This window comes from Chelonoidis abingdonii, chromosome 2, assembly GCF_003597395.2.
Source record: "Chelonoidis abingdonii isolate Lonesome George chromosome 2, CheloAbing_2.0, whole genome shotgun sequence".
NCBI lineage: Eukaryota > Metazoa > Chordata > Testudines > Testudinidae > Chelonoidis > Chelonoidis abingdonii.
In genome coordinates this window covers 24,465,479-24,481,215 of record NC_133770.1, presented here as the reverse complement: position 1 = coordinate 24,481,215, position 15,737 = coordinate 24,465,479, and the positions used below count along the sequence as shown (strand labels likewise).

Below are 15,737 nucleotides of genomic sequence, written 5' to 3'. Positions count from 1 at the left end.
CAGAGAAAGTGGGGAGGAGGATATGCAGTTGTTTAGGGTAGCTGTATGCACAACTTGATGGTTCCGAACACTTTGAAAACTGCTGAGAATTTAGATTTAAAAAGCTGTCTTCACCAAGCCCACAATTTAGCCAACATTTAGATGACTGATATTGTAGGCATCCTTGCAGAAATATGTTTTGAGAGATTTGAAGAAACAACTGAGATGTAATTCTTTGAATTTCTTAATTCTGCTTGTGGCACCTTAGAGACTAACAAATTTATTTGGGCATAAGCTTTTGTCGGCTAAAACCCACTTCACCAGATGCATGCCGTGGAAAATACAGTAGGAAGATATACATACACAGAGAACATGAAAAAAATAGGTGTTGCCATACCAACTCTAACGAGACTAATCAATTAAGGTGGGCTATTAGCAGCAGGAGAAAAAAACTTTTGTAGTGATACTCAGGCTGGCCCGTTTTAAATAGTTGACAAGAAGATGTGAGTAATGGTAGGAGGAAAATTAGCATGGGGAAATAATTTTTACTTTGTATAATGACCCATCCAATCTTATCCAGTCTTATCATTTCTAATCTTATCATTTGTGTAGTCTAAACAGAGTTAATTTTTTTCCTTCATAATGACAGTTTCAGTGTTACTCAGAACTGTGTATTGATGAGAATGATAAGTACTGTACCCTGAATAAATAACAGGGGCGAGGGGTTGAAATGACAGTTCTAAGTCAATCCATGGAAGCCAGGAATCTTGTATACTGCAGTGGTTTGGAATTTTTAGAATCACTTTTTGCCATGCTGAAAGAGCAATTAATGATAGCCAGCATGACTGGTCATCCAATATTTGACAGGTTTCCAAGGCAGAAATGTACTTAGACTAATTTTGGAGCTAGAATTTAATAGCATTAGCAAAATCAATCATAACTGGTAATATCCAGTTGGTAGTAACTCAGACCCTAGTTAAGCATGTGTGTAAAGTTAAGCATATAAGTAGCCCATTGGCTTAATGGGGCTACTCACATGCTTAAGAATCTTGGCCAAGTCACTTAAGATCCTTTTCTTTTTTAAGAATGTCTTTCATGTGAAAGTGAGTCAAGAGTCAATTATCTGCTTTCAGGCCTAATTATGATGATGATAATTTATTCTTTCTTCAGTAAGTCATCCGTGTGCATCAGAGGACAGAATTTGACCTTTCTTCTTGTTATCTGAGCCTCAAAGGACAAAATACAGAAACGTTGACTTTTATTGAAGATTCACAGTGGTGGCCCTCAGCTTGTGATTGCCTTAGATAACTAAGAACTTGTATTTACATATCCTCATTATCTGCAATTTTCATGGCATTTGCTGTAGTCATTTAGGAAAATAAAGGCATTCCTGCAGAAACCAAAGGAACATAATTTATTCAACTTACATAAAATTGACAGGTGTCTACTGTATATTAAAATTGCTTGACTTGTTCTGATTATCTGTTTTTTTTTCTGAAGCATATTCCTTTAATGGGAAAGGACATTTCCAGTGATATTTTTATTATTTTTTCTTAACTGCCCTGCATTTTGGACCTAAATTTATTTCCTTCCCCTCAAATATTTTTTATCCTTTACTGTTAAATAATTTACAACATAGAATCTAAGTTGTGGAAATGAAGCTATGGAATGGGTGTATCCTAAATATATTTGTCAGAAGTGTTCATCACAACAGGTGGCGAGGTTTGGGTCTAGAGTGGAGTGAGCACTTTTCATTCCCAAGGAAGCCTACAGTGCTAGTAACACTGGGGATTAGGTTCTCTATGTAGGGAATATGAATAACTGTATTTCGGTTTGTCTTACAGGTATTTCCTATGACTAGTTCAGGAGCTCCTATAAGTGAATACCCTTTTATAAGGACAGGATTACTAGGATTTATTGGACCAGGAGGGCTTGTCTTTGTTGTGGGCAAAATGGATGGTCTAATGGTGGTCAGTGGAAGAAGACATAATGCTGATGACATCGTAGCAACAGCCCTGGCTGTCGAACCAATGAAGTTTGTCTACAGAGGAAGGTTTGCTTCACTTTTTTTTCTGTGTAAATTGAGATCTTTGTTTTGCTTAAAGCAGGTGTAATTGGTCCAGCATTTAAAAATGTCTGTGGCAGCCCTGACCCATCCACACTAAACTTCCAAATGTTGCTTACACCAGTGGAGTTGCACTAGTGTTGGCAACGGTGGGAAACGTGTGCAGAATTTCCTTGTGTAGAGAAGGCTGTAGACTTCTGCAAGATCACCAGATACAAGCCTAACTTTTACTTTGTAGCTCCCCTTCTAAAAAGGATAATCATAATCCCTGACAGAACAAGGAGCAATGGGGGGAGGTCTAGGCTGGATATTAGGAAACTCTATTTCATTGTTCTAAATTTCAAACACTGCTGCATTTCTAGGTTCCTAAATAATTGCATGCTTCATGTTTGTGTGAAATTACAAATTTTGGTTTTGAAAAGATGAAGGCTACTTAAACAAGGGCCACTTGTAACACCCCTTTAAAAAAACAGCAAGCTACTGGTTTTACAGTTCTTGTAATGTCTTTCCTCCAAAGCTACTCAGGTTTAACAATTACATCAGGGTTTCATGTTACAATTTTCAGTAGAAGAACTGGTACTTGAAGCACCATTCTTCTGAATAATACAAATAATTAACAAATAAGTTACAAAATATTCTCTTCAAGAATGAAATTGCCTTTTCTGCAGTCACTATTCTTACCCAATACCCTTTCCTTTTTGTGTTTTGCAGAATAGCAGTGTTTTCAGTGAGTGTCCTTCATGATGAAAGGATAGTTATTGTAGCTGAGCAAAGGCCGGATTCCACAGAGGAAGACAGTTTTCAGTGGATGAGCAGAGTTCTCCAGGTAATGTTCCTATGGTAATTCTGAAGTTTGCTGCTTCAATTTTATATTCCCTTTATTGATCTTTCAACACAATAAAGATTGTAATCTGACATGCTTCTTTGAGTGGGCATGTGGATTTCACTGTAGGCCCATATGATGGAAATCTTTTGAATACCAGTGTTCATCAGGGCCATGCATGTACTTTCTGCCTCCTCATGTTCCCCTGTGAGGGCAGGAAGGGCAGAGTGGCCACAACGCTCCATCTCGTTTCTCCTACTGCTGGTGGCAGCAAGATGAAATCTAGCAAGTATCCAATCCGCTACTATCCTTGGAGGCTTAAAAACTGTTCTTTTCATCAAATTTGTGAAGAAATCTTCATCTTTACACCGTGACTAGACTGAGAACCTCCCCTGTACCCCCCTAAATAGAATGGTGAGGTCCTTTGTGCCAACTACCACGTCTCATGGTGGACTCCAAATCTTCAGGGCTTTAAGGATGGACACAGTTGATTTCATTTCTGCCTAGTGGGGAGCGGGGACAGGTGCTCTGTGTGCAAATCCTCTGGATCCAGGACCCAAAAATCCAGAGACTCTCAGCTCAATTATATCTGCTAGAGCAGTCCACACAGGGTCACTTCAGACGCAGAGGTGATAGCTACAATCAGATACAGTGGCATCAGCTAGTATTCCCTGAAGCACAGATCATACACTGGAATCAAGCACTGGAAAAAAGGCAGAGCCAGCACTAGTGACTTTGACACCAGCCACCTCCACTGTGAAATCGTTGGCACTGGAAACTGTAACCATCTGCACTGACAGCCTTGATACTGACTGCTCCAGCATTTGCTGCACCGCCCTCCCAGGCAGTAAAGCTGACACCTGTGCCTGTACGTAAAGATGAAGCTCACTCAGAACAGAGTGGAACCCAAATATAGCTCCAGTCATGAAGGGAAGTCCTGGAAGGAGAACACAGCATCACTCCTTGAAGGACAGAGCATCAGACCTAGAACAGCACAGGGAATGATAGACTCACACCAATCTCAGTACTGGTATGCCCAGCAAGGTCCCAGAGATACCCCCTGAATGAATCTGGATAACCTCCAGAAATGCTTCTATGCTGAAGAGACAGCTGGCACTGAAACTGTCCCTGGCACCATATCCCCCTACAGACCACCATTCAAAAAGAGAGACATTCCTTGTCATCACCAGTTTACTCCTCCTTGCTAGCTTAGAGTAGAGGTCCCTCTTCTGTGCTTTCCTGTATGTGTTCAGTATTGAGCTACCCTGCATGGCCTTCTGATCTGTTCTTCAGAATTCCACAGTGTAGATCATTGCGTACAACAGCTACACCAGTGCACTACACCAACAAGCAAGGAGGCACACGCTCATTTCCCATCTCTTAGGAAGCTGTCAAGCTCTGGACATGTGCCACCAACAGAGGAGAAGCCCAGTGGTTCTTTGTCTCTTGGGAGTCAGCAATGAGCAGGTGGACTTCCTAAGCAGACAACCCATGACCAATCACAAGTGGCCCCCGCAAAGATCTGTCATAGAGCTTATGTTCCATCATGGGGGAAGGGAGAGGGTTCCCATAATAGAATTGTTTGCCACCCAGGGCAAAGCCAGATGTCAGTTTCTGTTACAGAGGGGGCATAAGCCAGGGCACATTGCCCATCTTCCTTCTGCACTGGAGTCCAGGCCTAACTTTGTCTTTCTACAGATTCCCCAGGATGATTTCCAAAATAAAGATCACTCTCGTGGTTCTGTAGTGGCCCAGGCAGTTTTGCCTGACAGACCTGCTGTGGATGTTCATTCTGACATCAATCCAGCTCTGACTGTCCAGACCTGATCTCACAGCATCATTGCCAGACACTCCATCCAGACCCGAAGTCCCTGCACCTGATGACTTGTACATTGGCTGGTTAAATACCATGAACAGGGACTTACCAACCAGTCAGAGAATCTGCTCCTACCTGAGACCTCAACACCCTCCTCTCAAGGCTCCTGGGGACACTTTTCAAACCCCTTACAGAAGACTCCTCTCTCTTTATCTTGCTATTTCTTTAGCCAGGAGAGCTACAAACATTTATGGCTGACCATCCTTATACAATGTTTTAGAGGTGTTGCGTAATCTCCAGGTTTCATCTGAACTGATAAATTTGCCTGTCTCCTTCCTAAAACCCATCTCTGTGTTGGGAAAAAAGTCGTCATATACACTAGACATTTCCAGAGCCGTGCTTTACTACATTGTCAGAATAAATCCATTCAGACTGTCTTTTCCGTTATTCCTGACTGTAGCCACCTGTTCCAAGGACTAGGCCATCTCATCCCACAGAATATCTAAATGGATAACACAGTGAGCCGAAACTTCCTACCTATTTTAAAGGGATACAGTCAATTTTAATTACGCTTTTCTCTGAAAAATATGTGCTTACTGTTTTTTCAAGCAGTCCCTAAAGTAAAAGGTTACAGAAGAGAATACTTCTGTTTTTCAGTTTTGCCTTGTGCATTTGACAGCACTGTGTAGAAAGCCAGTCTCATAGTTTCCCCTGTATATTCTGTCAGTTTCCCTTCTTGTTTGAGAATCATTTCACGTAGTGATCAGGGAGAGATTAAATCTTTAACAAGCTTTTTTTCCCTTTTGATTTAAACTCCAGAAATTAACAGGGAAGTTCAGATGCAGGAGTGGCACCTGCCACTGCTTTTTATCCTTCTGAAGTTAATTAGATTTTAAGTTGCTAGTGTCCCTTTTAACAATAGCATTAAAAGCACACACCAATTAAAATCAGATTTGCCTGTGAACTGTATCTGCCTGTGCTTTCATTAGTAGATCACCTGCAGTGAATTACTGCTAGAACATAGTTATGGAGAGAGTCAGGCACATCAGCCCAAATCTGTATGAAATTCACCAGGGTCTTTAATTGATGTTCATCTATTTATGTTGGGTTGCTTTTTTTTAACAATCTGGATTTTCAAATGGTTATAACAAACAGTGGTGAAGTAAATTTCTTTTCGTATTTACTCAGTGAAGAGCACTCTCCTCCTCTGATATTTCTGAAAAGTGTATTTACGGTGGCAGGTAATTGCTAGATTGTCTTCTGAACAAGTTTAGAGAACCAAATGAATACTGTAGTGCTCATAAGTACAGTGATTAGCCTTACTTCGTTAACTTCAGCTTCTTGATTTTTTTTTTCCTAGGCTATTGACAGTATCCATCAAGTGGGTGTTTACTGCTTAGCACTAGTACCAGCAAACACGCTTCCTAAGACCCCTTTAGGCGGCATACACTTATCAGAAACCAAACAACTTTTTTTGGAAGGCTCATTGCATCCCTGTAACGTATTGATGTGCCCACATACCTGTGTAACAAACCTGCCTAAACCACGACAGAAACAGCCAGGTAAGCTGAGAAGTGGCATAAGCTATTAATAGTCTATGTTTGTGATGTTCTATGCCATAATATCAGTAGGAGCTCAGGGTGCTCACCCCCTTACAGATTCAGTTACATAATTTGAACTGTGAACCGTTTCACTCTCCTAAAAATACTTTGATTGAAAATGGCTCTATAGCAGACTACACTGAGATATACAGAAAGACTTCGGGTTGAATAAATACTCAGTCTGTTGACTCAAGCCCAATAACAAGTCACTTCACTAACAGGGATGTGCCCACACTGCAAAATTGAATCTGAATCCAGATTTTGAACTCACATAGTTGTAGAGTGTCTGGATCTGTGGCTCTGGTTTGGCCCCTCTCCACATACTAGTTACTAAGCACTAGTGATTTTGCACAAACAAAATACTATGACATCTGAAATACTCTCCTCTTCAGTGCCTGAAACTTAGGGGTCGTCCATTATAGAACCTAGAGCATATTTACAATAACATTTCCCTTGTTTCTCTAATTTGCCACTCTTGAACAAATGCTTGAGAACACAAAGAAAGTAATTGAGCCTTGCAAAGGCATTATAAAAATGAAATATCAGAGACTGATAGTGGCTTGTCAAGAAAATGATAGTAATAGGAGATGCCAGCTAGCTGTAAAATTCCGTCTGGCAGGCTCATGTAGTTAAAGTTAGTCATGTAGTTAAATACTGTGTGTTCCTGAACAGAGGGTTTTGTCTGTATGTGCTGTGTTCAACCTCAGTGGATGGTAAAGGGGAGGCCAGGAAGAGAGTAGATCTCTGGGGTATTTTGCTTTTTTTTTTCATGCAAAATAACGAAGAACCACAGTGCATATTTCAACATGGGCATCGGTATGTTTTTGTGACTCTTCCTTTGGCCAAAGTTTTGGGCTTCTTTGTCCTAGTGCAAGCTTGACGCACATGGTACTTCATCAGCAATCAACACCTAAAAGCACAGAACAAAAATACTACAACATTGGTAACTGCAACAGCAACATTTATCAGAAGTATATAGTCTCCAGTTTGCAATAGTTGGCATAATGTCAGTGAAAGCCAGCTTGTATGTAAATGTTAGTGGTGATATGTTCCTTTCTTGTAAACCTGACTTCACTTTCTCCAGTCTATTCAATGTATTGAATCAAGGGCTCTCAAATACTTTCATAATGTGAACCATCTACCCTCCCAGTCCTGATCACTTACAAACACCTACAACACCTGCTTGTATGGAAAAGAAATAGTAGAAAAATATTAATGCATTTTAGTTTGTTCTAACTCAGCATACTAGCTGAAAATAAGGAGTGGCCAAATCTCTGCAGGCCCCAATTGGCCCATTGACCACAGTTTGAAAATATATATATAATTTTAAAACTGTATACCTGTTGCTTCAGCAATGGATCTCTTTGGAATGCATGATATTTCATGGTTTTCATTGTTTCTATGGCTACAGTTTACATACCTTAAACATGGACTGAACTGTTAGGATATTCTCAAAATGTTGTTCACTGAACTTGGTAATGGGAAAAACTTCACCTGCTGCAAGAGAAGGGATAATGAGAATTCTTAACTATAAGCCTCATATTCTTATTGTATTTAGCATGTTTCTAATACATTCTAGAAATTGGCCCTGCCTCTGTGATGGTGGGGAACCTGGTCTCTGGAAAAAGAATTGCTCAGGCTAGTGGCAGAGATCTGGGACAGATAGAAGACAACGATCAGGCCAGAAAGGTAAGTGAAATCTTTCCAAATATATCTTTGAAAGCAGCAGAGAATCCTGTGGCACCTTATAGACTAACAGAGGTTTTGGAGCGTGAGCTTTCGTGGGTGAAAAGAAGTGTACCCAGAAGCCTCCTACTGCAAGACAAACCCAAGAAAGAAACCAACAGGACTCCACTGGCCATCACATACAGCCCCCAGCTAAAACCCCTCCAACGCATCATCAGGGATCTACAACCCATCCTGGACAATGATCCAACTTTCACAGGTCTTGGTGGCAGGCCAGTCCTCGCCCACAGACAACCTGCCAACCTGAAACGTATCTCACCAGCAACTGCACACCGCACATAGTAACTCCAGCTCAGGAACCAATCCATGCAACAAACCTCGATGCCAACTCTGCCCACATATCTACACAGCGACACCATCATAGGACCTAACCAGATAGCCACACATCACTGGTTCATTCACCTGCACGTCCACATGTAATATACGCCATCATATGCCAGCAATGCCCCTCTGCTATGTACATCGGCCAACTGGACAGTCACTACGGAGAAGGATAATGGACACAAATCAGATATCAGGAATGGCATATACAAAAACCTGTAGGAGAGCACTTCAACCTCCTTGGCACACTATAAGAGACCTTAGGTGGCTATCTCTGCAGCAAAAAAATTCAGGACCAGACTGCAAAAGAGAAACTGCTGAGCTTCGTATTTGCAAATTTGACACCATCAGCTCTGGACTAAACAAAGACTGTGAATGGCTTGCCCAATTACAGAAACCAGTTTCTCCTCCTTGTTTTCACACTCTACTGCTAGAACAGGGCCTCACCCCCCTGACTGAACTAACCTCGTTATCTCTAGGCCTTGCTAGCATATATATACCTGCCCCTGGAAATTTCCACTACCTGCGTCTGACGAAGTGGGTATTCACCCACGAAAGCTCACGCTCCAAAACCTCTGTTAGTCTATAAGGTGCCACAGGATTCTCTGCTGCTTTCACAGATCCAGACTAACACGGCTACCCCTCTGATACCAAATATATCTTGTATGTGACTTAAGTTCAGTATCTGAACTGTTGCAACTATAATAGCTTAACTTTTTTGTATTGTTATCCCATACTTGTTGGCTTAGTTGGAATAAAAATTTGAGTTCTAGAATAGATATGAGGAAGGGATTACCTGCATTATTTTTTTAACATGTCTACCTTCATTTAGAAATTTTAACTTGGATCTATGTACTGTGTGAAGTGTTAACTTTCTAGTGTTTCTGTTATAAGTGCCCCTGTACTGGTTTTTTTATTATTTTAAGTGGAGTCTAGGAAGTTCATTTGGTAGATACGCTCTTGATCTTGAGTTTTGTTGTCTAAGTTCTGTTAAATGTATTGCATTTCCACTCTAGTCTTCTCAGTGGAGAGAGTAATTATTAGAGAGACTAGTTGGGTGAGGTAATATCTTTTATTGGACCAACTTCTGTTGGTAAGAGAGAGTAGCTTAAAGGACTGGGAAAGGGATTCAGAGTGTCACAGCTAAATAAAAGGTGGAATTGATTGTTTAGCATATGTAATGAACCCTCCTTGTAAGAGACCATTCAAAATGAAGTGGCCAGTTAACATAAAATAGGTAATGATTGTGAGATGGCAAACATACAAACATTAGTGGTTTTTAAAAGTAAGTTAGGGAGGGAGGCGTGTTAGAAGTAACTTTGAAACTAGAGCCAGGCTTAGATCAAGAGATACTATTACTATTCAGAACCAATTTACTGCTTTGAAAGTACACTGATTAAGTCATACTTCAGGCAGTAATCTTAGAATTCTAAACAGGTCTGCACAATTCAGCAAGAGCATGTTGCCTTAATGACAACAATTCAACAATTTACTGGTTACTGATGTTGATGTACGAACATATAAAATAGAAGCAAGAATGGAGTGTATAAATTGGAAATAGAAATTGCTTCCTATTTTTAAGAAAATTAAGAAAAAAATCCATAAAGTATCATGCTTATCACTCTGTTTTGTTTTAGTTCCTATTCCTCTCAGAAGTTTTACAGTGGAGAGCTCAAACCACTCCTGACCATGTGCTTTACACGCTACTTAACTGTAGGGTAAGAAATTCAGGCAATTACTTTAAAAAGTTACCTTGTAGAGAAATGCATGCTGAGAGACAAACTGCATCAGCTTATACCAAGACTGTATGTGGCTCAATCTTCAGATATTTCTTTTTGTATTAATGTTTAGCTGCTGTATTTACTACTCACTCCTGGGGGAGGAACAGAGAATTATCGCAAGTTGTTCTCAAATGTATGCTCTCTGCTATGTTACATACCCACCTTTGTATATTCCTACCTCATGGTTTCACACTTGCCGGCAATGTTCACGAGGCAGAATATTTACATTCCAGTAGAGGGAGGCGTAGTTCTTGATGTTGCTCCACAGTCTTTCTTCTCAGTTAAAGGAATTGTTCTGACTGTCCTAAGAGACCATCAATTCTTCCTTAGCTGAAATAGTGAATATTTGGTATGAGATTAGGCCTTCCAGGGAAAATGGAGGAGGGGTCAATGTAAAGGGAAATGGATCAGGACTCCAAGGGCTGTACAGGACCTCTAGTAAATTAATCTGCATGCTTATGAGCTAAGTATGGTTTAATTTTGAAGTATTTAATTAGTCCTCAAAACCAGGTTTTGTGCTTCTGTGCCACAGAACTATATAGGTCCATAGTATAAAATTAGAGTTTTTCTAGGATTAGAAGACTATGTGATTACTGTATATACTAGACCTCTGCCCTACATGTTTACAAAGTGCCCTCCTGTCTATTATATTGGTATCAAAATGCTGTTCAAGATTACAATGGTCACCCTTAATCTTGCTTATTTTTCTTTAGATAACTAGCTAGTGTTATGTCACCATTTGCAACTTGACAAGAAATGGTGAGGCAGCTTTAATTAGTTACCTATGGCAAATGGAGAGCTTCTGAGATCAAGCTACCACTGTGCATCCCAGGCAGAATTAGACACTGGAGGTTGTTTTCTGTTTTATCTTCAGAGTAAGGGCTTGTCTTCACTACCAGGGTAAGTCAACCTAAGTTACACTACTCCAGCTACGTAAATAATGTAGCTGAAGTTGATGTAGCTTAGCTCAACTTAGCCCGGTGTCTTCATTGCACTGAGTCGACAGGAGATGTTCTCCGGTTGACTTCCCATAATCTTCTCGGAGATCTGAAGTACCGGGGTTGACCGGGGAGCGCTCTGCCATCGATTTAGCGCATTGTCACCGGACCCGCTAGATCGATCCCTGCTGCATCCCTGTAGTGGAGACCAGCCCTAAGCAGCAAGTACAGCATGGGTGAGAGAGACTGATTCTGATGACCACATCCCCTCACACTGACTAAATCAGACTACTGAAGTCAGACCTGAGGTCACATGCTCTGCCTGTCTTGGGAAAACAGTAAGAAGAGCAACTAGCCGGTAGGAAACACAGTGAGGAAAATGAATTTGATGATGATAAAATAATTCATCATTCCTTCTGTGTGAAATCAATTGAATTGTGAATCCTGATTGCTCTGTTAAATTTTTTAGTCTGCTCAGTTTACTGTACTTTGTCTCGGTGACATTTGTTTTAAATTTTTGGAAGTAAATAAATATTGTGTTTGTGTGCAAGATGTTTATGGTGAATAATAATTCATTTCTTACCAATCAAGCAAAATGCATGTGTTCCCTCAGTTTTTCTTGAAATAGAGCCCCCTGTTGCTTTCCTTCGTAATAAGGACACAAAAGGATATTTTTACAGGTCATTTTTTGACTTATTGTTTATCTTATAACCCAGTAGAAGCCTGAAATGAAAACGTTTCCTTACCACTCTTTTTTTTCTTCTTCTTCTTCTCAATTTCTTCAGCTTCTCTGTTTTTTAAGTGAAGTTAGTGCTTGTGAAAGGGGCCACATATGACAGTACTGGAAACTGAAATCCTCTTTCTCTAAAGAACAGGTACAGCACAGCGGTAGCAGTGCAGACCTTCCCCATGCTGCCTCGTCAATTTATCTCAGCCCAGGCCTAGACAGACCACCTCTAGGGAAGTTCAGTCTCTTTTCTCGCTCACTGTTAGGCTTTTCTGACGAGGCTGCCAGCAAGGGTGTGCATTGTGGTGGTCATTTTTGTGATATATAGACCTATTAGGGGCTATGCCAAAAACAGAAAACTCAGCCTGTATAGGCCACTACAGTCTGATAGCCCCATGTCATTAGTGACCCAAAGTTAACTTCTGTAAGAATAGGTCAGTTGTTCAGGTGAGAGGCTGCGTAGCCTAGGACAGGGGTCGGCAACCTTTCAGAAGTGGTGTGCTGAGTCTTCATTTATTCATTTTCATTTAAGGTTTCGTGTGCCAGTAATACACTCTGATGTTTTTTAGAAGGTCTCTATAACTGAACTAGTGTTGTGTTGTAAAATAAACAAGGTTTTCAAAATGTTTAAGAAGCTTCATTTAAAATGAAATTAAAATGTTGAACTTACGCTGCCGGCTCTCTCAGCCCACTGCTGGTCTAGGGTTCTGTTCACCTAGGCCGGCGGTGGGCTGAGCGGAGCCTGCGGCCAGGACCCCGGCTGACAAGGGTCCAGCAGCCAGAACCCCAGACTGGCAGTGGACCAAGCAGCTCAGCCCACTGCCGCTCAGGGGTTCCATCCGCTGGCCCCGCACAGTCCGCTGCCAGACCCACTCAGCCTGCTGCCAGTCTGGGGTTCCGACCCTGCCCACATACAGTGGGTACCTACCTTCTCCCTGGTTCTGGCCCATTCTCTTCCTCTCTCTGCACTGAGCTGAGGGTGGGAGTGCACTGAGCACAGGGCTAGGGGTGAAGGGTCTGGCCAGGAGCTAGAATGAGGGAGGGGGCTCAGGGTTGGGGCAGGAGGGTTGGGTGTGGGGGCACTTACCTGGGCAGCTCCCATTTGGTCCGGGGGGTGGGGTCAGGAGCTCCCGTTTGGTACTCAGGGTGAGGTTGGGTATGTGGGGGGTGCAAGAGTCAGGATGTGGGGGTTGCATAGGGTGTGGGGGGGGCTGGGTATGTGAGGGGGTGCAAGTGTCAGGGCAGAGGGCTGGGGGCATGTGAGAGGGGTGCACATGTCAGGGCAGGGTGGGGGCTGGGTATGTGTGGGGGTGCCAGAGTCAGAGCTGGGGTCATGGGGGGGTGAAGGAGTCAAGCAGAGGGCAGGGTGTGTATGAGGGAGATACAAGGCTCAAGGCACAGGGCTGGGTGTGTGTGGGGCTGCAGGGCTCAGGTCAGAGGGCTGGGTGGGTGTGCGGGGGGGGTCATGGCAGGGGGCTGGAAGGGATATGCCCCTATTCCACCACCACCCCCTTTCCCAAGGCCTTTCCCCCTCTTCTTCTCTGCCTCTGCGAGGAGCAGTGAGCACACTGACTTTGCTCCTTCCCGACCCCCTCCCTCGCAAGGGCCATCAGCTGATTGGCTGGCAGGGAGGGAGGGACGGAGAGGACGAGGAGGGGCAGGAACCCAGCACACTATGGGAAGAGGCAGGGGAGCCAGCAGAACCAAGCTTCTGCCCCCTGTCCCCATGGGGAGCGGAGGGTGGAGAAGAGTGGGCCGGGCTGCCCTGGGCAGTATTTTTAATGGCACGCTGCTGACTGTCGGGACTCCGGTAGGCAGCAGCATGCCATTAAAAATCGGCTCGCGTGCTGTCTTTGTCACGCATTGCATAGGTTGCCGACTCCTGGCCTAGTGCCTCTTCCTAAGCTATCTTTCCCCCATCCCACATGTCTAGTCTGTCACCCATGTGCAAATAAATATTTCTTCTTTCCTGTTTGGTTTATATGCATGTGCATCTTTGTTCATAACTTATCTCTTCACCCTCGCATGTGTTTTCTTCCCTCTGACTTGTGTCTCTTGTCTTCTATTAAGTACTTCTAATGTGCCATCTGGCTTCATTCCAGCATGCAGACAGTGAAGTTAAGTTTACCAGAATACTCTTCTCAGACTCTGGTTATGTGTACACTGCGAAAAAAAATCCAAACAAACAAAAAAACAGCACTGAGTCTCAGAGTCATGATCGTGCTATAGGGCTAAAATAGCAGAGTAGACATTCCTACTCAGGTTGGCTCTGAGCCCACCTCTCCATTCGCCAAGTTTCAGAGCCCAGGCTCCAGCCCGAGCAGAATGATTGAGCTACTATTTTTAGCCCTGTAGTGTGAGCCCTGTGGGCCTAAGTCAGTTGACCGAAGCTCTGAGACTTGCTGCTGTGGGCGTTTTTCCCCCCAGTATAGACATACACTTACTCATGAGACTACTGCAGAATTTTTGTAGAAATGCGCTTTACTGCCTGCATGTGGGAACTGAGCAGGTATAACAAAGGGAAGCAGTGCTGATTACATGGTCATGATATTACACTGTAACTGATATATCCTTAAGGTGAGTGATTAAATCATTGCTTTGGGTGGAGTGTATGGTGATTGGGGGTGGGACATATTCACATCCTTGACAAAATTCCTTTAATTTTTTCCAGCTGCAGTTTGGTATGAGACTGAAGGTTTTCCTAGTAAACTGTGTGGCTATTGACACTCTTTTTTTTCTTTTTTTTTTGTAAACATCTGAAGAAAGCCTTCAATCAGTAATTTATCAGTTGGGGAAGGAATACTAGAACTCAGCCTACAACCTATTCTTCTGACACTAACTTGTTTCAATATACAGGGAACAATAGCCAACTCCCTAACCTGTGCCCAGCTACATAAACGAGCAGAGAAGATAGCAGTCATGCTGATGGAAAGGGGACACTTACAAGATGGAGACCATGTGGCTTTGGTCTACCCACCAGGTAAAGAACTGGTACCGTGGGGACCCTAAAAGTTCTGACTCTGCCATTTTTGTTAGAGGACTTTCGAAAAATAAATCACAGCGATATGTCTAAGCAGTGGTGCAAGCAGAATTTATTTCTTACCTGTACGCTGCACATAGGCGATTCATGGGAAGGACACGAAGCTAAAGGGGGGGGCATGTGACCTCCCCACTTGACCACCCATGAAACTCTTCCCCACCCCCAGCCTAGGGTCCCCGCGCTCTCTCTGTCCCGTCCCCATCCCATGTTACTGAGGGTGGGCTCTGTCCTACCGCTGCACTGGATACAGACTCTGGAACCACAATGGCAAAAGGAGCAGAACGTGGGGCCTCCGCTCCCAGGAGCCAGAGCCCCACACCAGCAGTTCCTCCAGCACGGCTGTATCGGTACTGCCTCCAGCCCCGCCCCTCCCACAGCCCTGTTCTCCGGGAGAGCTGTACAGACCCCAGGCAGGAGACGCAGCTGCGTGGAAAGGCTGGGGGTGGGGGTGGGAGTGGTACAGCCTCACTGGAGAAGCCGCAGGCATAGGTCCACCCAGCAGCCCCACGTTCTGCTCCGATACAGCGTACTGGCAATAAATATCTTAATAGCATGGCAGACCAGAACAGAAGGAAGGAAGCAGAAAGAAATTTTAAAACAAATCTTTGAGGGTCTCCTTAAGCACACAGGACCCGTGAAGATCACAACTCCTCCTGTTCTTTGTACTGAAATTTTCCTTTAAAATGCTATTTTGTGTGTAAATTTAAATTGGATCTCCTATTAATCAACGGTAATTGAGCTTCTTCACTGATAAATTAGTGATAATAAAACTGAGCCGTTCATTTGAGTGATGACGTGTAGTTTAAACTTTTGGGCCTTCTTTGGTATTTCATGCCGAAAAGAACAGCACAAATGAAAGTAATCAGTGAAGCTTAACAAATACTGACAAGGGACTGGAAG

At 43.0% G+C, this 15,737-nt stretch overlaps 1 protein-coding gene across 5 annotated transcripts in view; it reads left to right on the top strand.

Moving 5' to 3' along the window:
- Positions 1–15,737, top strand: part of DIP2C (disco interacting protein 2 homolog C) — a 518,420-nt gene that overhangs the window by 422,336 nt on the left and 80,347 nt on the right. For all 5 annotated transcript variants that reach the window (XM_075062211.1, XM_075062209.1, XM_075062210.1 and 2 more), the window contains 6 exons: positions 1,824–2,032; positions 2,756–2,870; positions 6,044–6,245; positions 7,864–7,973; positions 9,989–10,069; positions 14,654–14,777. In XM_075062211.1, coding sequence (XP_074918312.1) covers positions 1,824–2,032; positions 2,756–2,870; positions 6,044–6,245; positions 7,864–7,973; positions 9,989–10,069; positions 14,654–14,777 — 841 coding nt within the window. The remainder of the gene's footprint in view (positions 1–1,823; positions 2,033–2,755; positions 2,871–6,043; positions 6,246–7,863; positions 7,974–9,988; positions 10,070–14,653; positions 14,778–15,737) is intronic.